Genomic DNA, 24253 nt, shown 5'->3' on the forward strand with positions numbered 1-24253 from the left:
CCTGGAATTGCAGTGACGTCTCTAATGCTTACGAAGAGGTTCTGCATGGCTAGTGACTATATCAGATACATTTATCCATACCCCCTATACTAACATGTTACCAACAAATTCACACCAGGTAGAGAGAGAGAGATGACGAGAGAGATATGTAGAGAGAGAGATATGTAGAGATAGAGATATGGAGAGAGAGAGAGAAATATGTAGAGAGAGATGTAGAGAGCGATGTAGAGAGAGATATAGAGAGCTTTGGAAAGCGATGTAGAGGGCGATGTAGAGATGTAGAGAGATGTAGAGAGAGAGAGAGAGAGAGAGAGAGAGATGTAGAGAGAGACGTAGAGAGATGTAGAGAGAGACGTAGAGAGATGTAGAGAGAGAGAGACAGAGAGAGATGTAGAGAGAGAGAGATGTAGAGAGAGAGAGATGTAGAGAGAGATGTAGAGAGAGAGAGATGGAGAGAGAAAGATGGAGAGAGAGAGATGGAGATATGTAGAGTAAGATGTAGAGAGAGAGAGATGGAGAGATGTAGAGAGATGTAGAGAGAGAGAGATGTAAAGATGTGGAGAGAGACAGAGAGAGATGTAGAGAGAGAGAGAGACAGAGAGAGATGTAGAGAGAGACAGAGAGAGATGTAGAGACAGAGAGATGTAGAGAGAGATGTAGAGAGAGAGAGATGGAGAGAGAGAGAGAGATGGAGAGAGAGAGATGGAGAGTGATGTAGAGAGAGAAAGAGAGATGTAAAGATGTAGAGAGAGAGAGACAGATGTAGAGAGATGTAGAGAGAGAGAGAGAGAGAGACAGATGTAGAGACAGAGATGTAGAGAGAGAGATGTAGAGAGAGAGATGTAGAGAGAGATGTAGAGAGAGATGTAGAGAGAGATGTAGAGAGAGATGTAGAGAGAGATAGAGAAAGAGATGTAGAGTGAGATGTAGAGTGAGATGTAGAGAGAGATGTAGAGAGAGATGTAAAGATGTTGAGAGAGTCCATTAGACACCTCGTCCTCCTGGCAGGTCTCATCCAGGGCTGTGTCCTAAAGGGCACCCTATTCCCTATAAAGTGCACTACTTTTGGCCAAAGCCCTACATAGGTAATAGGGTGCCCCAAGTGTACTCCAGGTGGTCTACCCCCCCAGGTGTACTCCAGGTGGTCTACCCCCCCAGGTGTACTCCAGGTGGTCTACCCCCCCAGGTGTACTCCAGGTGGTCTACCCCCCCAGGTGTACTCCAGGTGGTCTACCCCCAGGTGTACTCCAGGTGGTCTACCCCCAGGTGTACTCCAGGTGGTCTACCCCCCCAGGTGTACTCCAGGTGGTCTACCCCCCCAGGTGTACTCCAGGTGGTCTACCCCCCCAGGTGTACTCCAGGTGGTCTACCCCCCCAGGTGTACTCCAGGTGGTCTACCCCCCCAGGTGTACTCCAGGTGGTCTACCCCCCCAGGTGTACTCCAGGTGGTCTACCCCCCCAGGTGTACTCCAGGCGGTCTACCCCCCCAGGTGTGCTCCAGGTGTACTCCAGGTGTACTCCAGGCGGTCTACCCCCACCAGGTGTGCTCCAGGTGTACTCCAGGTGTACTCCAGGCGGTCTACCCCCCCAGGTGTACTCCAGGCGGTCTACTTGTGCTCCTTGGTGGGGGCGAAGTACAGCTCCATGGGTTTGTTCACCTTCCAGTACTTCTCACTGACAAGCTCCAGAGAGAAAGACCCGTTCAGCACCTAGAGGACAGATGATTGGTTGATGTTCATCATCCTCAGGAGGAAATGTTTCCCACAGTTCACAAGATACAGATAGACAAGCTCACCTCACCAAGAATGACAGGAGATAACACTAGGGAAAAGGTCACCAGGAAATACTGATTGACATACTTGACCCTCTTTCGTCTCTCTGGATAGGAGGGCTGTTCAACCATGGGATCCTAAATGTCTAACACAGGCCACCACTACCACTACTAGTAGAGATAGTGATAGTGATAGTAAAAGTAGTGATAGTGGTAGTGTTAGTAATAGTGGTAGTAGTAATAGTGGTAGTAGTAATAGTGGTAGTATTGATAGTGGTAGTAGTGATAGTGGTAGTAGTGATAGTGGAAGTAGTAGTGGAAGTAGTAGTAATAGTGGTAGTAGTGGTAGTAGTAGTAATAGTGGTAGTAATAGTAAAAGTGGTAGTAATAGTGGAAGTAATAGTAAAAGTGGTAGTAATAGTGGAAGTAATAGTGGTAGTTGTAATAGTAGTAATAGTGGTAGTAATAGTGGCCATAGTAATAGTGGTGGTAATAGTAGTAGTAGTAATAGTGGTAGTAATAGCAGTAGTAGTGGTAGTAATAGTGGTAGTAATAGTGGTAGTAATAGAAATAGTGGTAGTAATAGTAATAGTGGTAGTAGTGGTAGTAATAGTAGTAGTAGTAATAGTAGTAGTAGTAATAGTAGTGACAGTGGTAGTAATAGTAGTGATAGTGATAGTAATAGTAGTAGTAGTGATAGTGATAGTAGCAGTAGTGATAGTAGTGATAGTGGTAGTGATAGTAGTAGTAATAGTAGTGATAGTGATAGTAATAGTAGTGATAGTGATAGTAGTGATAGTAATAGTAGTGATAGTAATAGTAGTGATAGTAATAGTTGTGATAGTGATAGTAATAGTAGTGATAGTAATAGTAGTGATAGTAATAGTAATAGTAGTGATAGTAATAGTAGTGATAGTGATAGTAATAGTAGTGATAGTGATAGTAATAGTAGTAATAGTAGTGATAGTGATAGTAGTGATAGTGATAGTAATAGTAGTGATAGTGATAGTAATAGTAGTGATAGTGATAGTAATAGTAGTGATAGTAATAGTAGTGATAGTGATAGTAATAGTAGTAATAATAGCAGTTGTAATAGTAATAGTAGTGATAGTGGTAGTGATAGTAATAGTAGTAATAGTAGTGATAGTAATAATAGCAGTAGTAATAGTAGTAGTAGTGATAGTGGTAGTAATAGTAGTAATAGTGATAGTGGTAGTGATAGTAATAGTAGTGATAGTGGTAGTGATAGTAGTGATAGTAATAGTAGTGATAGTGGTAGTAATAGTAGTGATAGTAATAGTAGTAGTAGTGGTAGTAGTAGTAGTGATAGTAGTAATAGCAGTAGTAATAGTAGTAGTAGTGATAGTGGTAGTGATAGTAGTGATAGTAATAGTGGTAGTGATAGTAATAGTAGTGATAGTGGGAGTTATTGTAGTGATAGTGGTAGTAATAGCAGTGATAGTAATAATAGCAGTTGTAATAGTTGTAGTAGTGATAGTGAGTAATAGTAGTGATAGTAATAGTAGCAAGTGGTAATAGTAGTAATAGTAGTGATAGTAATAATAGCAGTTGTAATAGTTGTAGTAGTGATAGTGGTAGTAATAGTAGTGGTAGTGATAGTATTAGTAGTGATAGTGGGAGTTATTGTAGTGATAGTGGTAGTAATAGTAGTGATAGTAATAGTAGTGATAGTGGTAGTAATAGTAGTCATAGTAATAGTAGTAATAGTGGTAATGGTAGTAATAGTAGTGATAGTAATAATAGCAGTTGTAATAGTAGTGGTAGTGATAGTAACAATAGTGATAGTGGTAGCAATAGTGGTGATAGTAGTAGTAGTAGTGATAGTAATAATAGCAGTAGTAATAGTAGTAGTAGTGGTAGTGATAGTAGTGATAGTGGTAGTAATAGTAGTGATAGTAATAGTAGTAGTAGTGATAGTAATAGTAGTGATAGTAATGATAGCAGTAGTAATAGCAGTAGTAGTGATAGTGGTAGTGATAGTAGTGAGTGGTAGTAATAGTAGTGATAGTAATAATAGCAGTTGTAATAGTTGTAGTAGTGATAGTGGTAGTAATAGTAGTGGTAGTGATAGTATTAGTAGTGATAGTGGGAGTTATTGTAGTGATAGTGGTAGTAATAGTAGTGATAGTAATAGTAGTGATAGTGGTAGTAATAGTAGTCATAGTAATAGTAGTAATAGTGGTAATGGTAGTAATAGTAGTGATAGTAATAATAGCAGTTGTAATAGTAGTGGTAGTGATAGTAACAATAGTGATAGTGGTAGCAATAGTGGTGATAGTAGTAGTAGTAGTGATAGTAATAATAGCAGTAGTAATAGTAGTAGTAGTGGTAGTGATAGTAGTGATAGTGGTAGTAATAGTAGTGATAGTAATAGTAGTAGTAGCGATAGTAATAGTAGTGATAGTAATGATAGCAGTAGTAATAGCAGTAGTAGTGATAGTGGTAGTGATAGTAGTGAGTGGTAGTAATAGTAGTGATAGTAATAATAGCAGTTGTAATAGTAGTGGTAGTGATAGTAACACTAGTGATAGTGGTAGCAATAGTGGTGATAGTAGTAGTAGTAGTGATAGTAATAATAGCAGTAGTAATAGTAGTAGTAGTGATAGTGATAGTAGTGATAGTGGTAGTAATAGTAGTGATAGTGGTAGTAATAGTAGTAGTAGTGATAGTAATAATAGCAGTAGTAATAGCAGTAGTAGTGATAGTGATAGTGATAGTAGTGAGTGGTAGTAATAGTAGTGATAGTGGTAGCAATAGTAGTGGTAGTGATAGTAATAATAGCAGTAGTAATAGTAACAGTATAACTGTGTAACTATAGGGTAACTGTCCTCTGGGCTACTACACTGCTCAAAAAAATAAAGGGAACACTTAAACAACAATGTAACTCCAAGTCAATCACACTTCTGTGAAATCAAACTGTCTACTAAGGAAGCAACACTGATTGACAATAAATTTCACATGCTGTTGGGCAAATGGAATAGACAACAGGTTGAAGTTGTAGGCAATTAGCAAGACACCCCCAATAAAGGAGTGGTTCTGCAGGTGGGGACCACAGACCACTTCTCAGTTCCTATGCTTCCTGGCTGATGTTTTGGTCACTTTTGAATGCTGGCGGTGCTTTCACTCTAGTGGTAGCATGAGACGTGTGGGTTGTAGACTCCAAGTGGCTCAGGAAGTGCAGCTCATCCAGGATGGAACAATGCGAGCTGTGGCAAGAAGGTTTGCTGTGTCTGTCAGCGTAGTGTCCAGAGCATGGAGGCGCTACCAGGAGTCAGGGCAGTACATCAGGAGACGTGGATGAGGCCGTAGGAGGGGAACAACCCAGCAGCAGGACCGCTACCTCCGCCTTTGTGCAAGGTGTAGCAGGAGGAGCCTCTGCCAGAGCCCTGCAAAATGACCTCCAGCAGGCCACAAATGTGCATTGTCTGCTCAAACGGTCAGAAACAGACTCCATGAGGGTGGTATGAGGGCCCGACATCCACAGGTGGGGGTTGTACTTACAGCCCAACACCGTGCAGGACGTTTGGCATTTGCCAGAGAACACCAAGATTGGGAAATTCGCCACTGGCGCCCTGTGCTCTTCACAGATGAAAGCAGGTTCACACTGAGCACATGTGACAGACGTGACAGAGTCTGGAGACGCTGTGGAGAACATTCTGCTGCCTGCAACATCCTCCAGCATGACCGGTTTGGCGGTGGGTCAGTCATGGTGTGGGGTGGCATTTCTTTGGGGGGCCGCACAGCCCTCCATGTGCTCGCCAGAGGTAGCCTGACTGCCATTAGGTACCGAGATGAGATCCTCAGACCCCTTGTGAGACCGTATGCTGGTGCTGTTGGCCCTGGGTTCCTCCTAATGCAAGACAATGCTAGACCTCATGTGGCTGGAGTGTGTCAGCAGTTTCTGCAAGAGGAAGGCATTGATCCTATGGACTGGCCCGCCCGTTCCCCAGACCTGAATCCAATTGAGCACATCTGGGACATCATGTCTCGCTCCATCCACCAACACCACGTTGCACCACAGACTGTCCAGGAGTTGACGGATGCTTTAGTCCAGGTCTGGGAGGAGATCCCTCAGGAGACCATCCGCCACCTCATCAGGAGCATGCCCAGGCGTTGTAGGGAGGTCATACAGGCACGTGGAGGCCACACACACTACTGAGCCTCATTTGGACTTGTTTTAAGGACATTACATCAAGTTGGATCAGCCTGTAGTGTGGTTTTCCATTTTGATTTTGAGTGCGACTCCAAATCCAGACCTCCATGGGTTGATAAATTTGGATTTCCATTGATAATTTTTGTGTGATTTTGTTGTCAGCAAATTCAACTATGTAAAGAAAAAAGTATTTAATAAGAATATTTTATTCATTCAGATCTAGGATGTGTTATTTTAGTGTTCCCTTTATTTTTTTGAGCAGCGTATATTGTATTATTACCGTGAACTGGCCGTTGGCCGTAGGGATATAAATGGTGTATTGTAGTAGTATATTGTATTATTACCGTGAACTGGACATTGGCTGTAGCGATATAAATGGTGTATTGTAGTAGTATATTGTATTATTACCGTGAACTGGTCGCTGGCCGTAGCGATATACATGGTGTATTGTAGTAGTATATTGTATTATTACCGTGAACTGGCCGTTGGCCGTAGGGATATAAATGGTGTATTGTAGTAGTATATTGTATTATTACCGTGAACTGGCCGTTGGCCGTAGGGATATAAATGGTGTATTGTAGTAGTATATTGTATTATTACCGTGAACTGGCCGTTGGCCGTAGGGATATAAATGGTGTATTGTAGTAGTATATTGTATTATTACTGTGAACTGGCCGTTGGCCGTAGCGATATACATGGTGTATTGTAGTAGTATATTGTATTATTACCGTGAACTGGCCGTTGGCCGTAGGGATATAAATGGTGTATTGTAGTAGTATATTGTATTATTACCGTGAACTGGCCGTTGGCCGTAGGGATATAAATGGTGTATTGTAGTAGTATATTGTATTATTACCGTGAACTGGCCGTTGGCCGTAGGGATATAAATGGTGTATTGTAGTAGTATATTGTATTATTACCGTGAACTGGCCGTTGGCCGTAGGGATATAAATGGTGTATTGTAGTAGTATATTGTATTATTACTGTGAACTGGCCGTTGGCCGTAGGGATATAAATGGTGTATTGTAGTAGTATATTGTATTATTACCGTGAACTGGCCGTTGGCTGTAGGGATATAAATGGTGTATTATAGTAGTATATTGTATTATTACCGTGAACTGGCCGTTGGCCGTAGGGATATAAATGGTGTATTATAGTAGTATATTGTATTATTACCGTGAACTGGCCGTTGGCCGTAGGGATATAAATGGTGTATTATAGTAGTATATTGTATTATTACCGTGAACTGGCCGTTGGCGTAGGGATATAAATGGTGTATTGTAGTAGTATATTGTATTATTACTGTGAACTGGCCGTTGGCGTAGGGATATAAATGGTGTATTGTAGTAGTATATTGTATTATTACCGTGAACTGGCCGTTGGCTGTAGGGATATAAATGGTGTATTATAGTAGTATATTGTATTATTACCGTGAACTGGCCGTTGGCCGTAGGGATATAAATGGTGTATTATAGTAGTATATTGTATTATTACCGTGAACTGGCCGTTGGCCGTAGGGATATAAATGGTGTATTGTAGTAGTATATTGTATTATTACCGTGAACTGGCCGTTGGCCGTAGGGATATAAATGGTGTATTGTAGTAGTATATTGTATTATTACCGTGAACTGGCCGTTGGCCGTAGGGATATAAATGGTGTATTGTAGTAGTATATTGTATTATTACTGTGAACTGGCCGTTGGCCGTAGGGATATAAATGGTGTATTGTAGTAGTATATTGTATTATTACCGTGAACTGGCCGTTGGCCGTAGGGATATAAATGGTGTATTGTAGTAGTATATTGTATTATTACCGTGAACTGGCCGTTGGCCGTAGGGATATAAATGGTGTATTGTAGTAGTATATTGTATTATTACCGTGAAGTGTCCGTTGGCCGTAGGGATATAAATGGTGTATTGTAGTAGTATATTGTATTATTACCGTGAACTGGCCGTTGGCCGTAGGGATATAAATGGTGTATTGTTTCTCTGAGGCAGCGTCTACATTGACAGGGCTGGCCTCTCCGTTCTTCCTCAGTTCCTCCAGAGCCAGACGCACAGCCAGGTACTTAGACAGGTGGTCCACTGTGGCGTTACCCGACGTCTTGATGTACCTGGGAACAAACTCAACACTACCACACACAAGTGTTACTTAATGTCTTCAGCCAGGGGCCTTGGACCAGAGACTTAGACAACAACACACAAGTATCCCCTCCCACACGTTATCCCCTCCCTCCCTCCCACACATTATCCCCTCCCTCCCTCCCTCCCACACGTTACCCTATCCCTCCCTCCCACACGTTACCCCCTCCCTCCCTCCCTCCCACACGTTACCCCCTCCCTCCCTCCCACACGTTACCCCCTCCCTCCCTCCCTCCCTCACGTTAACCCCCCTCCCTCCCACACGTTACCCCCTCCCTCCCTCCCACACGTTACCCCCTCCCTCCCTCCCACACGTTACCCCCTCCCTCCCTCCCACACGTTATCCCCTCCCTCCCTCCCACACGTTATCCCCTCCCTCCCTCCCTCACGTTAACCCCTCCCTCCCTCCCACACGTTATCCCCTCCCTCCCTCCCACACGTTACCCCCTCCCTCCCTCCCACACGTTATCCCCTCCCTCCCTCCCACACGTTATCCCCTCTCTCTCTCCCACACGTTATCCCCTCCCTCTCTCCCACACGTTATCCCCTCCCACAAAGCCACCTGGTCTGCACGTTGTCCTCCTTGTCCATGAGCGTAGGATGAGGACAGAACACCAGTTCTATCTCGCTGGCTCCGTCCATGGCCACGTCACCTCCCCCTCCGTTCTCCGTAGCGTTGTCCATGTCCAGACCAGAGTCATCTGACGTCTTGGTACGCTTGATGCTCGGCCCCGCCTCCTGCTTTACATTTATTGGGGGGGGGAAAGACTCGCTGAGTACAACCCAGGGGATAACGTGTAACGGCAGGAAGACAGGAGAACGTTCCTGGTGGGATTGATCTTTACTCAACAACATGTATATTTGTATGCATGCACTTCTAATCGCGTCATAATAACAGAGTACATTACATTGCAACGCTAACCCATCCCATGTCACACACGTCTCGTGGGAATCCTGGGAATTTTCCAACCGGGATTTCTGATAAACCTGGGAATTTGGGGGAAGTTACCAGAATTGTGCAACCCTACACGGGAATGAAGGTATCCTTGTACCTGGTTAGAGTGGACGGAGGCGTTGCTGCAGTGGGAGGAGTCACCGTTGTCCTCCAGCCCACTCCCGTTCTCCAGCTGGTGCTTCTTCCCTCGCTGAAGCCTGGAGGGAGGTGGGGACACCCAGTGGTGGGAGGAGGGAAGAGCAGAGAGGATTTTGATAAAGTAACATTCAATTAGAACATAGTCCCAGAAACATATTCTGCATCATAGTTTCTGTTGGTGAGGAGACACTCATAGTTTCTGTTGGTGAGGAGACACTCATAGTTTCTGTTGGTGAGGAGACACTCATAGTTTCTGTTGGTGAGGAGACACTCATAGTTTCTGTTGGTGAGGAGACACTCATAGTTTCTGTTGGTGAGGAGACACTCATAGTTTCTGTTGGTGAGGAGACACTCATAGTTTCTGTTGGTGAGGAGACACTCATAGTTTCTGTTGGTGAGGAGACAATCATAGTTTCTGTTGGTGAGGAGACACTCATAGTTTCTGTTGGTGAGGAGACACTCATAGTTTCTGTTGGTGAGGAGACACTCATAGTTTCTGTTGGTGAGGAGACACTCATAGTTTCTGTTGGTGAGGAGACACTCATAGTTTCTGTTGGTGAGGAGACACTCATAGTTTCTGTTGGTGAGGAGACACTCAGTTTCTGTTGGTGAGGAGACACTCAGTTTCTGTTGGTGAGGAGACACTCATAGTTTCTGTTGGTGAGGAGACACTCATAGTTTCTGTTGGTGAGGAGACAATCATAGTTTCTGTTGGTGAGGAGACACTCATAGTTTCTGTTGGTGAGGAGACACTCATAGTTTCTGTTGGTGAGGAGACACTCATAGTTTCTGTTGGTGAGGAGACACTCATAGTTTCTGTTGGTGAGGAGACAATCATAGTTTCTGTTGGTGAGGAGACACTCATAGTTTCTGTTGGTGAGGAGACACTCATAGTTTCTGTTGGTGAGGAGACACCGAAATGGGAAATAGTGAGGAGCAGGACAGTCATGGCCTGTATCTTGAGGCCTCCTTGATGCTGTGGGACAGCGGTTAGAGGTTAAAGGTCAGGGTACAGTACCTGTTCATGGCCTGTATCTTGAGGCCCTCCTCGATGCTGTGGGACAGCGGTTAGAGGTTAAAGGTCAGGGTACAGTACCTGTTCTTGGCCTGTATCTTGAGGCCCTCCTCGATGCCGTGGGACAGCGGTTAGAGGTTAAAGGTCAGGGTACAGTACCTGTTCTTGGCCTGTATCTTGAGGCCCTCCTCGATGCTGTGGGACAGGGCCTGCTGGTTGTTGTGTTTAGAGATGCGGGCCAGAACCCTCTCCTGGTGGGCCTCGTACTCATCTCTGCTGGGGTAGATCTTACTGATGAGGGCATCAAAGTTAGGGTCCGGCCGCAGGGACCGCTTAGACACCAGCTTCTTCCTACACGTAGGGCATTCCTTGTTGCTAGGGGGAACAGACAGAGTTAGATCGAGCGAGCCCTTTTTAGTTGTTCTTTACCAGGCAGGTCAATAAAGAGCCATGAGAGCCTGACCCCCTTGTTATACAGGACATCAACCCTGCGGTGGTGGTGGTGATGACGTCCTGTGTAACAAAAGATACCTGCTGTCAATCAGGACTTTGATAAATACAACAAAAAGAACCACAGAGTAATCAGTGTCTGAGACCAAACGAATAGATTAGTGTAAACAGTGGCATGCCGTGTTGCTTTCTGCTCAAACTGAGGAGCATCATGTGAACATGGTTAGGCTACATAACACATCTTCATCATACCCTTTACCCTGATCTGAATGCAATGATGATGCATCAGCACAAGAATAATTACAGGTAGTTAGGTTACTTTAGGTCAGGCTAGGCTAAGTTACTTTAGGTCAGGCTAGGTTTCTTTAGGGTAGGTTAGGCTAGGTTCCTTTAGGGTAGGTTAGGCTAGGTTCCTTTAGGGTAGGTTAGGCTAGGTTCCTTTAGGGTAGGTTAGGCTAGGTTCCTTTAGGGTAGGTTAGGCTAGGTTCCTTTAGGGTAGGTTAGGCTAGGTTTCTTTAGGGTAGGTTAGGCTAGGTTCCTTTAGGGTAGGTTAGGCTAGGTTCCTTTAGGGTAGGTTAGGCTAGGTTCCTTTAGGGTAGGTTGGGTTACTTTAGGTCAGGCTAGGCTAGGTTCCTTTAGGGTAGGCTGGGTTACTTTAGACTAGGTTCCTTTAGGGTAGGTTACCACCTTACTTTAGGGTAGGTTCCTTTAGGGTTGGTTCATTTAGGGTTGGTTCATTTAGGGTAGGTTACTTCAGGGCAGGTTACTTCAGGGTAGGTTCGGGTAGGTTACTTTAGGGTAGGTTACTTCAGGGTAGGTTAGGGTAGGTTACTTTAGGGTAGGTTACTTCAGGGTAGGTTACTTTAGGGTAGGTTACTTTAGGGTAGGTTACTTCAGGGTAGGTTACTTCAGGGTTGTTTACTTCAGGGTTGTTTACTTCAGGGTAGGTTACTTTAGGGTAGGTTAGGGTAGGTTACTTTAGGGTAGGTTAGGGTAGGGGTACATACCCTGATCGGAGGGCGGTGATGATGGGTAGGGTAGGTTACTTTAAGGTAGGTTAGGTTAGGGGTACATACCCTGATCGGAGGGCGGTGATGATGGGTAGGGTAGGTTACTTTAAGGTAGGTTAGGGTAGGGGTACATACCCTGATCGGAGGGCGGTGATGATGGGTAGGGTAGGTTACTTTAAGGTAGGTTAGGGTAGGGGTACATACCCTGATCGGAGGGCGGTGATGATGGGTAGGGTAGGTTACTTTAAGGTAGGTTAGGGTAGGGGTACATACCCTGATCGGAGGGCGGTGATGATGGGTAGGGTAGGTTACTTTAAGGTAGGTTAGGGTAGGGGTACATACCCTGATCGGAGGGCGGTGATGATGGGTAGGGTAGGTTACTTTAAGGTAGGTTAGGGTAGGGGTACATACCCTGATCGGAGGGCGGTGATGATGGGTAGGGTAGGTTACTTTAAGGTAGGTTAGGGTAGGGGTACATACCCTGATCGGAGGGCGGTGATGATGGGTAGGGTAGGTTACTTTAAGGTAGGTTAGGGTAGGGGTACATACCCTGATCGGAGGGCGGTGATGATGGGTAGGGTAGGTTACTTTAAGGTAGGTTAGGGTAGGGGTACATACCCTGATCGGAGGGCGGTGATGATGGGTAGGGTAGGTTACTTTAAGGTAGGTTAGGGTAGGGGTACATACCCTGATCGGAGGGCGGTGATGATGGGTAGGGTAGGTTACTTTAAGGTAGGTTAGGGTAGGGGTACATACCCTGATCGGAGGGCGGTGATGATGGGTAGGGTAGGTTACTTTAGGGTAGGTTAGGGTAGGGGTACATACCCTGATCGGAGGGCGGTGATGATGGGTAGGGTAGGTTACTTTAGGGTAGGTTAGGGTAGGGGTACATACCCTGATCGGAGGGCGGTGATGATGGGTAGGGTAGGTTACTTTAAGGTAGGTTAGGGTAGGTTAGGGTAGGGGTACATACCCTGATCGGAGGGCGGTGATGATGGGTAGGGTAGGTTACTTTAGGGTAGGTTAGGGTAGGTTACTTTAAGGTAGGTTAGGGTAGGGGTACATACCCTGATCGGAGGGCGGTGATGATGGGTAGGGTAGGTTACTTTAGGGTAGGTTAGGGTAGGGGTACATACCCTGATCGGAGGGCGGTGATGATGGGTAGGGTAGGTTACTTTAAGGTAGGTTAGGGTAGGGGTACATACCCTGATCGGAGGGCGGTGATGATGGGTAGGGTAGGTTACTTTAGGGTAGGTTAGGGTAGGTTAGGGTAGGGGTACATACCCTGATCGGAGGGCGGTGATGATGGGTAGGTTACTTTAAGGTAGGTTAGGGTAGGGGTACATACCCTGATCGGAGGGCGGTGATGATGGGTAGGTTACTTTAAGGTAGGTTAGGGTAGGGGTACATACCCTGATCGGAGGGCGGTGATGATGGGTAGGGTAGGTTACTTTAAGGTAGGTTAGGGTAGGGGTACATACCCTGATCGGGGCGGTGATGATGGGTAGGGTAGGTTACTTTAAGGTAGGTTAGGGTAGGGGTACATACCCTGATCGGAGGGCGGTGATGATGGGTAGGGTAGGTTACTTTAAGGTAGGTTAGGGTAGGGGTACATACCCTGATCGGAGGGCGGTGATGATGGGTAGGGTAGGTTACTTTAAGGTAGGTTAGGGTAGGGGTACATACCCTGATCGGAGGGCGGTGATGATGGGTAGGGTAGGTTACTTTAAGGTAGGTTAGGGTAGGGGTACATACCCTGATCGGAGGGCGGTGATGATGGGTAGGGTAGGTTACTTTAAGGTAGGTTAGGGTAGGGGTACATACCCTGATCGGAGGGCGGTGATGATGGGTAGGGTAGGTTACTTTAAGGTAGGTTAGGGTAGGGGTACATACCCTGATCTGAGGGCGGTGATGATGCAGTCGGCACAGAAGCGGTGCAGGCATTCCTTGGTTGTCATGGTGTTCTTCAGCATGTCCAGACAGATGGGACACATCAGCTCACTGTGGAGGCTCCTGGGGGACACGGCTATCTCCAGCCCATCTGTGATGGCCTCCTGTACGGGGGGGGGGGGGCGGACACACAGAGGAGAGCATATACCTAACTCTGGTCCTATATATTGAATACCCTATATAGCCTCCTGCACAGGGGGAGGGCTATTCAGACCCCTTGACTTTTTGTTACTTCACAGTCTTATTCTAAAATGGATTTAATTGTTTTCCCCCTTCAATCTACACACAATACCTCATATTGACAAAGCAAAGACAAAGCTAATGTATAGAAAAAAAGAGAAAAAAATGAAATATCACATAAGTATTCAGACCCTTTACTCAGTACTTTGTTGAAGCACCTTTGGCAGCGATTACAGCCTCAAGTCTTCTTGGGTATGACGCTACAAGCTTGATACACCTGTATTTGGGGAGTTTCTCCCATTCTTCTTTGCAGATCCTATCAAGCTCTGTCAGGTTGGATGGGGAGGGTTTCTGCACAGGTATTTTCAGCTCTCTCCAAGTCCAGGCTCTGGCTGGGCCACTCAAAGACATTCAGAGACTTGTCCCGAAGCCACTCCTGCGTTATCTTGGCTGTGTGCTTTGGGTCATTGTCCTGTTGGAAGGTGAACCTTCACCCCAATCTGAGGTCCTGAGCGCTATGGAGCAGGTTTTCATCAAGGATCTCTCTGTACTTTGCTCCGTCCATCTTTCCCTCGATCCTGACTAGTCTCCCAGTCCCTGCCGCTGAAAAACATCCCCACAGTATGATGCTGCCACCTCCATGCTTCACCGTAGGGATGGTGTCAGGTTTCCTCCAGATCATGGTCAGAGTCTTTTAGGTGCCTTCTGGCAAACTCCATGAGGGCTGTCATGTGCCTTTTATTGAGGTGTGGCTTCCGTCGGACCACTCTACCATAAAGGCCTGATTGGTGGAATGCTGCAGAGATGAGTGTTCTTCTGGAAGGTTCTGCCATCTCCACAGAGGAACTCTGGAGCTCTTTCAGAGTGACCAACGGGTTCTTGGTCACCTCCCTTCTCCCCTGATAGCTCAGTTTGGCCAGGCCGGCAGCTCTAGGAAGAGTCTTGGTGGTTCCAAACTTCTTCCTTTTAAGAATGACGGAGGCCACTGTGTTCTTGGGGACCTTCAATGCTGCAGAAATTTGTCGGTACCCTTCCGCAGATCTGTGCCTCAACACAATCCTGTCTCTGAGCTCTACGGACAATTCCTTCGACCTCATGGCTTGGTTTTTGCTCTGACATGCACGGTCAACCGTGGAACCTTATCTAGACAGGCGTGTGCCTTTCCAAATCATGTCCAATCAATTGAATTTACCACAGGTGGAGACTAATCAAGTTGTAGAAACATCTCAAGGATGATCGATGGAAACAGGATGCACCTGAGCTCAATTTCGAGTCTCAGAGCAAAGGGTCTGAATACTTATGTAAATAAGGTATTTCTGTTTTATTTTATTCTACAAAAAATGTAAAAACTGTTTGTCATTATGTGGTATTATGTGTAGATGGATTAAATCAACATTTCCCTCATTAATTTTAGAATAAGGCCGTAACGTAACAAAATGTGGAAAAAGTCAAGGGGTCTGAATACTTTCCGAAGGCATGATATGATGTCGGAAGACACACACCACCACAAAAGGAAACTAGGGAATAGAGATTCACCAAGGGTTACAATTTCTTCTTTTTACATTTTTAAATTCATACAGCGCCTCATCATCCCCCTAAAGAAACCACTGGGTTTATTACACTAAAAAGACGATTCACACAGAAGTTCACGTTGGAAACAGTGAATATCACGCATTTGAGGAGTCTCGGTTAACGGAATGTCTTCAGATTTCAGAACTCCGTTTTACAAAGGAATCCATGAGGAGCCTTCCTGTAATATCCGAACTGATTGGCTAGTCTATGCCGTGATCAATACCGTATATTATAAACTGGGTTCGAGCCCTGAATGCAATGGTATTTGAGACAGTATACCACGGGTATGACAAAACACTACGTTAGTAACCAGTTTATAACAGCAATAAGGCACCTCAAGAGTTTGTTGTATATAGCCAATATACCACGGCTAAGGGCTGTATCCAGGCACTCCGCGTTGTCGTGCTTCAGCACAGCCCTTAGCCGTGGTAAATTGGCCATATCCCACACCCCCTCAGACCTTACAACTTAAACAGAGCTGCTCCCCTCCTCACAGAAGTCCTCCACCTGCCAAACCAAGGCCATTACTGTGCTTCCACTGTGGATGTGGTACCTTTATCTGCGTTACCATTTCTCCTGACGGTGCGCTGCGTGGGAGAGGCGGGTTTCAGCCGCACCGCTCAGAAAAGAGCTGAAAAACTATCGCCAAAAGTCAGAGGAGGCACACTCTACGGCACCAGGCGGCTCCGCCTCCGCCCTACGGCACCAGGCGCCTCCGCCTCCGCCCTACGGCACCAGGCGCCTCCGCCCTACGGCACCAGGCGCCTCCGCCCTACGGCACCAGGCGCCTCCGCCCTACGGCACCAGGCGCCTCCGCCCTACGGCACCAGGCGCCTCCGCCCTACGGCACCAGGCGCCTCCGCCCTACGGCACCAGGCGCCTCCGCCCTACGGCACCAGGCGCCTCCGCCCTACGGCACCAGGCGCCTCCGCCCTACGGCACCAGGCGCCTCCGCCCTACGGCACCAGGCGCCTCCGCCCTACGGCACCAGGCGGCTCCGCCTCCGCTCTACGGCACCAGGCGGCTCCGCCCTACGGCACCAGGCGGCTCCGCCTCCGCTCTACGGCACCTCCGCTCTACGGCGCCTCCGCTCTACGGCGCCTCCGCTCTACGGCGCCTCCGCTCTACGGCGCCTCCGCTCTACGGCGCCTCCGCTCTACGGCACCAGGCGGCTCCGCCTCCGCTCTACGGCACCAGGCGGCTCCGCCTCCGCTCTACGGCACCAGGCGGCTCCGCCTCCGCTCTACGGCACCAGGCGGCTCCGCCTCCGCTCTACGGCACCAGGCGGCTCCGCCTCCGCTCTACGGCACCAGGCGGCTCCGCCTCCGCTCTACGGCACCAGGCGGCTCCGCCTCCGCTCTACGGCACCAGGCGGCTCCGCCTCCGCTCTACGGCACCAGGCGGCTCCGCCTCCGCTCTACGGCACCAGGCGGCTCCGCCTCCGCTCTACGGCACCAGGCGGCTCCGCCTCCGCTCTACGGCACCAGGCGGCTCCGCCTCCGCTCTACGGCACCAGGCGGCTCCGCCTCCGCTCTACGGCACCAGGCGGCTCCGCCTCCGCTCTACGGCACCAGGCGGCTCCGCCTCCGCTCTACGGCACCAGGCGGCTCCGCCTCCGCTCTACGGCACCAGGCGGCTCCGCCTCCGCTCTACGGCACCAGGCGGCTCCGCCTCCGCTCTACGGCACCAGGCGGCTCCGCCTCCGCTCTACGGCACCAGGCGGCTCCGCCTCCGCTCTACGGCACCAGGCGGCTCCGCCTCCGCTCTACGGCACCAGGAGGCTCCCCTACCTGTGGAGTCCTCTGTAGCTCAGAGACAGAGAGGTGTTACAGTAAATGTGCTCCCCTACCTGCGGAGTCCTCTGTAGCGCAGAGACAGAGAGGTGTTACAGTAAATGTGCTCCCCTACCTGCGGAGTCCTCTGTCGCTCAGAGACAGAGAGGTGTTACAGTAAATGAGCTCCCCTACCTGCGGAGTCCTCTGTAGCTCAGAGACAGAGAGGTGTTACAGTAAATGTGCTCCCCTACCTGCGGAGTCCTCTGTAGCTCAGAGACAGAGAGGTGTTACAGTAAATGAGCTCCCCTACCTGTGGAGTCCTCTGTAGCTCAGAGACAGAGAGGTGTTACAGTAAATGTGCTCCCCTACCTGCGGAGTCCTCTGTCGCTCAGAGACAGAGAGGTGTTACAGCAAATGAGCTCCCGTACCTGTGGAGTCCTCTGTCGCTCAGAGACAGAGAGGTGTTACAGTAAATGAGCTCCCCTACCTGTGGAGTCCTCTGTCGCTCAGAGACAGAGAGGTGTTACAGCAAATGAGCTCCCGTACCTGTGGAGTCCTCTGTCGCTCAGAGACAGAGAGGTGTTACAGCAAATGTGCTCCCCTACCTGTGGAGTCCTCTGTAGCTCATACAGACTGAGTTCCCATGTCTTACTGAGGGGTTGCACCCCATTCGTCTGCACTGTCTGTGTCATACTCCCAACCTGGAATAAAAAAACATTAGCATCATTAAAATGAACCAAACACACAGGCACACAGTTTACTTTTGGTCAGCACCAAAAAAATACATAGTTGATGTACCATTGGCTGAAAGCCATGGTATATCTGACCGGATACCAAGGGTATGACAAAACATTTTCTTTACTGTTCTAGTTACATTAGTAACCAGTTTACAACAGCATTAAGGCACCTCGGGGGTTTGTGGTACAGTTAAAGTCGGAAGTTTACATACACTTAGGTTGGAGTCATTAAAACTTGTTTTTCAACCGCTCCACAAATTTCTTGTTAACAAACTATAGTTTTGGCAAGTCAGTTAGGACATCTACTTTGTGCATAACACAAGTAATTTTTCCAACAACTGTTTAAAGACAGATTATTTCATTTATAATTTACTGTATCAGAATTCCAGTGGGTCAGAACATTTACATTACATTTAAGTCATTTAGCAGACGCTCTTATCCAGAGCGACTTACAAATCAGAAGTTTACATACACTAAGTTGACAGTGCCTTTAAACAGCTTGGAAAATTTCAGAAAATGATGTCATGGCTTTAGAAGCTTCTGATAGGCTAATTGACATAATTTGAGTATATTGGAGGTGTACCTGTGGATGTATTTCAAGGCCTACCTTCAAACTCAGTGCCTCTTTGCTTGACAGCATGGGAAAATCAAAAGAAATCAGCCAAGACCTCAGAAAAAGAATTGTAGACCTCCACAAGTCTGGTTCATCCTTGGGAGCACTTTCCAAACGCCTGAAGGTACCACGTTCATCTGTACAAACAATAGTACGCAAGTATAAACACCATGGGACCACGCAGCCGTCATACCGCTCAGGAAGGAGACGCGTTCTGTCTCCTAGAGATGAACATACGTTGGTGCGAAAAGTGCAAATCAATCCCAGAACAGCAGCAAAGGACCTTGTGAAGATGCTGGAGGAAACATGTACAAAAGTATCTATATCCACAATAAAACGAGTCCTATATCGTCGTAACCTGAAAGGCCACTCAGCAAGGAAGAAGCAACTGCTCCAAAACCGCCATAAAAAAAAGGCAGACTATGGTTTGCAACTGCACATGGGGACAAAGATCGTACTTTTTGGAGAAATGTCCTCTGGTCTGCTGAAACAAAAATAGAACTGTTTGGCCATAATGACCACCGTTATGTTTGGAGGGAAAATGGGGGGGCTTGCAAGCCGAAGAACACCATCCCAACCGTGAAGCACGGGGGTGGCAGCATCATGTTGTGGGGGTGCTTTGCTGCAGGAGGGACTGGTGCACTTCACAAAATAGATGGCATCATGAGGGGGAAAAATTATGTGGATATATTGAAGCAACATCTCAAGACATCAGTCAGGAAGTTAAAGCTTGGTCACAAATGGGTCTTCTAAATGGACAATGACCCCAAGCATACTTCCAAAGTTGTGACAAAATGGCTTAAGCACCACAAAGTCAAGGTGTTGGAGTGACCATCACAAAGCCCTGACCTCAATCCTGTAGAAAATTTGTGGGCAGAACTGAACAAGCATGTGCGAGCAAGGAGGTCTACAAACCTGACTCAATTACACCAGCTCTGTCAGGGGGAATGGGCCAAAATTCACCCAACTTATTGTGGGAAGCTTGTGGAAGGCTACCCGAAACGTTTGACCCAAGTGAAACAATTTAAAGGCAATGCTACCAAATACTAATTGAGTGTATGTAAACTTCTGACCCACTGGGAATGTGATGAAAGAAATCAACGCTGAAATAAATCATTCTCTACTATTATTCTGACATTTCACATTTTTTAAATAAAGTGGTGATCCTAACTGACCTAAGACAGGGAATTGTTACTATGATTAAAATGTCAGGAATTGTGAAAAACTGAGTTTAAATGTATTTGGCTAAGGTGTATGTAAACTTCTGACTTCAACTGTATATGGCCAAAAACAGAGAAGCAAGATAGGTAGATAAATCCAATAGCTTGCTAGGTAGATTTGTTATTTTACCAGATAAGTTGACTGAGGACACATTGTCAGCAATGACCTGGGGGGTAGTTACAGAGAAGATGAAGGGGATGAATGAGCCAATTGGAAGCTGGGGAAGATTAGGTGGCCATGATGGTATGAGGGCCAGATTGGGAATTTAGCCAGGACACCGGGGTTAACACCCCTACCCTTATGATAAGTGGCTTGGGATATTTTAGTGATCACAGAGTCAGGTCAGCCGTTTAACATAACATCCAAAAGACAGAACCCTACAAAGGGCAATGTCCCCAATCACTGCCCTGGGGCATTTGGATATTGTTTTAGACCAAGGAGTGCTTCCTACTGACCCTCCAACACCACTTCCAGCAGTATCTGGTCTCCCATCCTGGGACTGACCAGGACCAACCCTGTTTACCTTCAGAGGCAGGGTGGTATGCTGTCATTGTGATCATTACACAGGTGCACCTTGTACTGTAGACAATAAAATGTGCAGTTTTCACAACACATTGCCACAGATGTCTCAAATTTTGAGGGAATGGGCAATTGACATGCTGACTGCAAGAATGTCCACCAGAGCTGTCACCAGATAATTCAATGTAAATTTCTCTAGCATAAGCCGCATCCACGTCATTTTAAATAATTTGTCAGTCCGTCCAACCTGCCTCACAACCGCAGACCATGTATAACCACACCAACCCAGGACCTCCACTTCCTGCTTCTTCACCTGAGGGATTGTCTGAGACCAGCCACCCTGACAGCTGATGAAACTGAGGAGTATTTATGTCTGTAAGAACACCCTTTTGAGGAGGAAAACTAATTCTGATTGGCTGGGCTTGGCTCCCAAGTTGGTGGGTATATGCCCTCCCAGGCCCATCAATGGCTGTGTCCCTCCTCAGTCATGTGAAATCCATAGATTAAGGCATAATTTACTTGACTTGAATTTACTTGAATTTCACTTGACTGATTTCCTTATATGAAATATAAAACTCAAGAAAATCTCTGAAATTGTTGCATTTATATTTTTGATCAGTATAGATAGCTAGGTAGATAAATGAATACTGTAGCTACATCATCAGGGAACAACTAGACAACAAAAAATAACCTCAACATGGTAATAGTTGTCAAATCAATCTGATGGTTTGACAGGAAACTACCGTGGGGTTAATGTCCTGCCTCCAAAGCACATGAATTAACTAGTTACCCTGAATAACGTTACATTCACACCAATGAATACTGAACACTATGTTGGGAGGAAACTGTCGAACTGTATTTTATATTTCCAGTTTCATGTCCCAGACATTGAAACAACACATTATTAAGTGACATTAGTTTAACACAGTATCAACAGAGCTTCTTTGTGTAGGATCCCGGCTGCGTGCTACAGATGTGCAAATACTGAATCGCCTGGATAAAATCTGCTTTTGCCTTTTACATGCTCAATTGTAATCGTATTTAGAAATAATGGTGTATGTGCATCAAGATAAAACTGCTTTATATGCATATCGTTCTGCAATGTCACTAGAAAAAGACAGGCTAGCTAGCTAGCTAGATTGCTAACGTTAGAGCTGTGACGAAGCCTCACGACCAATCAACGATACACTAAAATAGACGAAGATATATGTTCTTCAATATACATTTAGACGGTCAACCCTTATCTTATCGTTACTGTGTGAGTCTGGATGAAAAACAATCAAATATATGACCAAAGCGTGTTTGTTTATGTACTTACGTGTTGTGGATACAGACGAACCAGACGAGTATTCTGCCAGCAGCACAAACACTGACGTCACCTTGTATGGTAATGAGGTATCGTTCAAAATAAAAGCCCGCGTTTAAAAAAAAACATAAATGTGGATAACCAATTCAAAAATACATTACATTTTAATCAATGTACATTTTTATTGTGCTTGTAAGCAAATGCAAGAAAGGCTTTATGGAAACAATTACAAATATGCTTCTAAAAACATTTTTTTAAACCCCTATTGAAAAAAAAATACAATGTCCAGATTGTTCACAGCATGAGACTGCAGAGGGAAAAAAAACGTACCCCCTGGTACCCCACTTATTTTTCTTAAAACTGCATTGTTGGTTAAGAGCTTGTATTCAACATTTCACTGTGATGTCTACACCTGTTGTATTCAGCATTTCACTGTGATGTCTATACCTGTTGTATTCAGCATTTCACTGTAAGGTCTACTACACCTGTTGTATTCAGCATTTCACTGTGATGTCTACACCTGTTGTATTCAGCATTTCACTGTGAGGTCTACACCTGTTGTATTCAGCATTTCACTGTGAGGTCTACTACACCTGTTGTATTCAGCATTTCACTGTGAGGTCTACTACACCTGTTGTATTCAGCATTTCACTGTGAGGTCTACTACACCTGTTGTATTCAGCATTTCACTGTGAGGTCTACTACACCTGTTGTATTCAGCATTTCACTGTGAGGTCTACTACACCTGTTGTATTCAGCATTTCACTGTGAGGTCTACTACACCTGTTGTATTCAGCATTTCACTGTGAGGTCTACTCCACCTGTTGTATTCAACATTTCACTGTGAGGTCTACTACACCTGTTGTATTCAGCATTTCACTGTGAGGTCTACTACACCTGTTGTATTCAACATTTCACTGTAAGGTCTACTACACCTGTTGTATTCAGCATTTCACTGTAAGGTCTACTACACCTGTTGTATTCAGCATTTCACTGTGAGATCTACTACACCTGTTGTATTCAGCATTTCACTGTGAGGTCTACTACACCTGTTGTATTCAGCACATGTGACATAACATTTGATTTGATCAACCACATGGAAACAGTTGTTTTCTACCATTCCATTGACTGAGCCTTCCTCCCTCAGCAGCCTCCATTGGAATCTATATATGCCGTTGTTTCATAGAGGACAGGTCTATATATCCACAAGCACTTTCTACTCCACCCATTCCATTCACTGCAATGCAATACATTACAGGCCTATAAATTACATACTGGCTAATAGATACACAACGATACGTCTAGTGGTTAGATTTTGGCGCTCTCACCACCACGGCCCTGGTTCAATTCCTGGTCAGGGAACAGATCTAGGGGGGGGGCAGGTAGCCTAGTGGTTTGAGTGTAGAGGCGGCAGGTAGCCTAGTGGTTAGAGTGTAGAGGCGGCAGGTAGCCTAGTGGTTAGAGTGTAGAGGCGGCAGGTAGCCTAGGGTTAGAGTGTAGAGGCGGCAGGTAGCCTAGTGGTTAGAGTGTAGAGGCGGCAGGTAGCCTAGTGGTTAGAGTGTAGAGGCGGCAGGTAGCCTAGTGGTTAGAGTGTAGAGGCGGCAGTAACCGGAAGGTTACTAGATCAAATCCCTGAACTGACAAGATAAAAATCTGTCGTTCTGCCCTTGAACAAGGCAGTTAACCCTCTGTTCCTGGGCTGTCATTGTAAGTGAGAATTTGTTCACAGCCAGAATTGCTGGAGCTAGGATCACAAGCATTTTTGCTAAATCTGCAATAACATCTGCTAAATATGTGTATGTAACCAATATAATTTGATTTGATGTTCTGAAGTTAAAGTGTGGTTGAGATTCTACTTCCTGTCTGTAGAATCGATATATGGTGTCATTTCATAAGGGAAGTTGGTCTAAATTCCCTCCAGTCCTTGATCATGACTAGTTCCATTACTGTCACAAGAGTCATTGGACGAAGGCATCTTCTGTACTGGGGAGTTTTGTAGGATTGTACCCTTAATTTTTATTTTTTTTTGCCTAAAATGACACACCAAAATCTAACTGCCTGCAGCTCAGGACCTGAAGTAAGGATATGCATATTCTTGGTACCATTTCAAAGGAAGCACTCTGAAATTTGTGGAAATGTGAAATTAAAGTAGGAGAATATAAGAGATAAGATCTGCTAAAAGATCATCCATCATCTTTGAAATGCAAGAGAAAGGCCATACTTTCAGATAGGAGTCGAGGTGTCATTTACATTTTGGCCACCAGATGGCAGCAGTGTGTTTGCAAAGTTTCAGACTGATCCAGTGAAGAATTACATTGCTGCACAATATTTTGTATCAAGTCCGCCAGGAGTTTGCCCAAATGTGCCGATATTGGTCAATTGATACATGTTAAAGTACATAACTATAGAGAACATACAAACATGCTATGCAAATACATTTAAATTTACACACTCCCAGGAATGTCATACATGATGGATCATTAGCTTATACACAACATTTTTTTTTAAACATTTGTATATTTTTTTTAACAATACAAAACATACACATACAAACAACAGCATAAAGATACACACAAACATACACATGACATCACACCTGCCCAGAACCACCTGCTCCCCCCCCCCCTCCAGCGCCCACATCACTCTCCGCCACATGGCCTCAAACTGCACCATGTAGTTTCTCTGTCACCCACACACGTTCAACATTTAGATAATAAACCAATTC

At 45.9% G+C, this 24253-nt stretch overlaps 1 protein-coding gene across 5 annotated transcripts; it reads right to left on the reverse strand.

Moving 5' to 3' along the window:
* Positions 1-1267: 1267 nt before the first annotated feature.
* LOC135508586 (E3 ubiquitin-protein ligase RING2-like) lies at positions 1268-21595 on the reverse strand. 5 transcript variants are annotated; one of them, XR_010450822.1, is made up of 10 exons: positions 21541-21573; positions 18477-18619; positions 17738-17833; positions 13549-13709; positions 10355-10570; positions 9140-9239; positions 8650-8828; positions 7888-8077; positions 1542-1709; positions 1268-1490 (listed from the first exon to the last, which is right to left on the reverse strand). XR_010450822.1 is itself a non-coding variant. In XM_064928857.1 (9 exons), exons 2-9 carry the CDS (start codon positions 18507-18509, stop codon positions 1608-1610), a joined length of 1074 nt encoding a protein of 357 aa, XP_064784929.1. In that variant the 5' UTR covers positions 18510-18619; positions 21541-21573; the 3' UTR covers positions 1268-1607. The 5 variants fall into 5 exon arrangements, 4 of the variants coding, with proteins under 4 accessions (XP_064784929.1, XP_064784928.1, XP_064784930.1 ...); XM_064928857.1 differs by having other exon boundaries at positions 1268-1709; positions 8650-8825; XM_064928856.1 differs by having other exon boundaries at positions 1268-1709.
* Positions 21596-24253: the final 2658 nt, after the last annotated feature.

The sequence above is a fragment of the Oncorhynchus masou genome, chromosome 3, assembly GCF_036934945.1.
Source record: "Oncorhynchus masou masou isolate Uvic2021 chromosome 3, UVic_Omas_1.1, whole genome shotgun sequence".
Taxonomy (NCBI): Eukaryota; Metazoa; Chordata; class Actinopteri; order Salmoniformes; family Salmonidae; genus Oncorhynchus; species Oncorhynchus masou.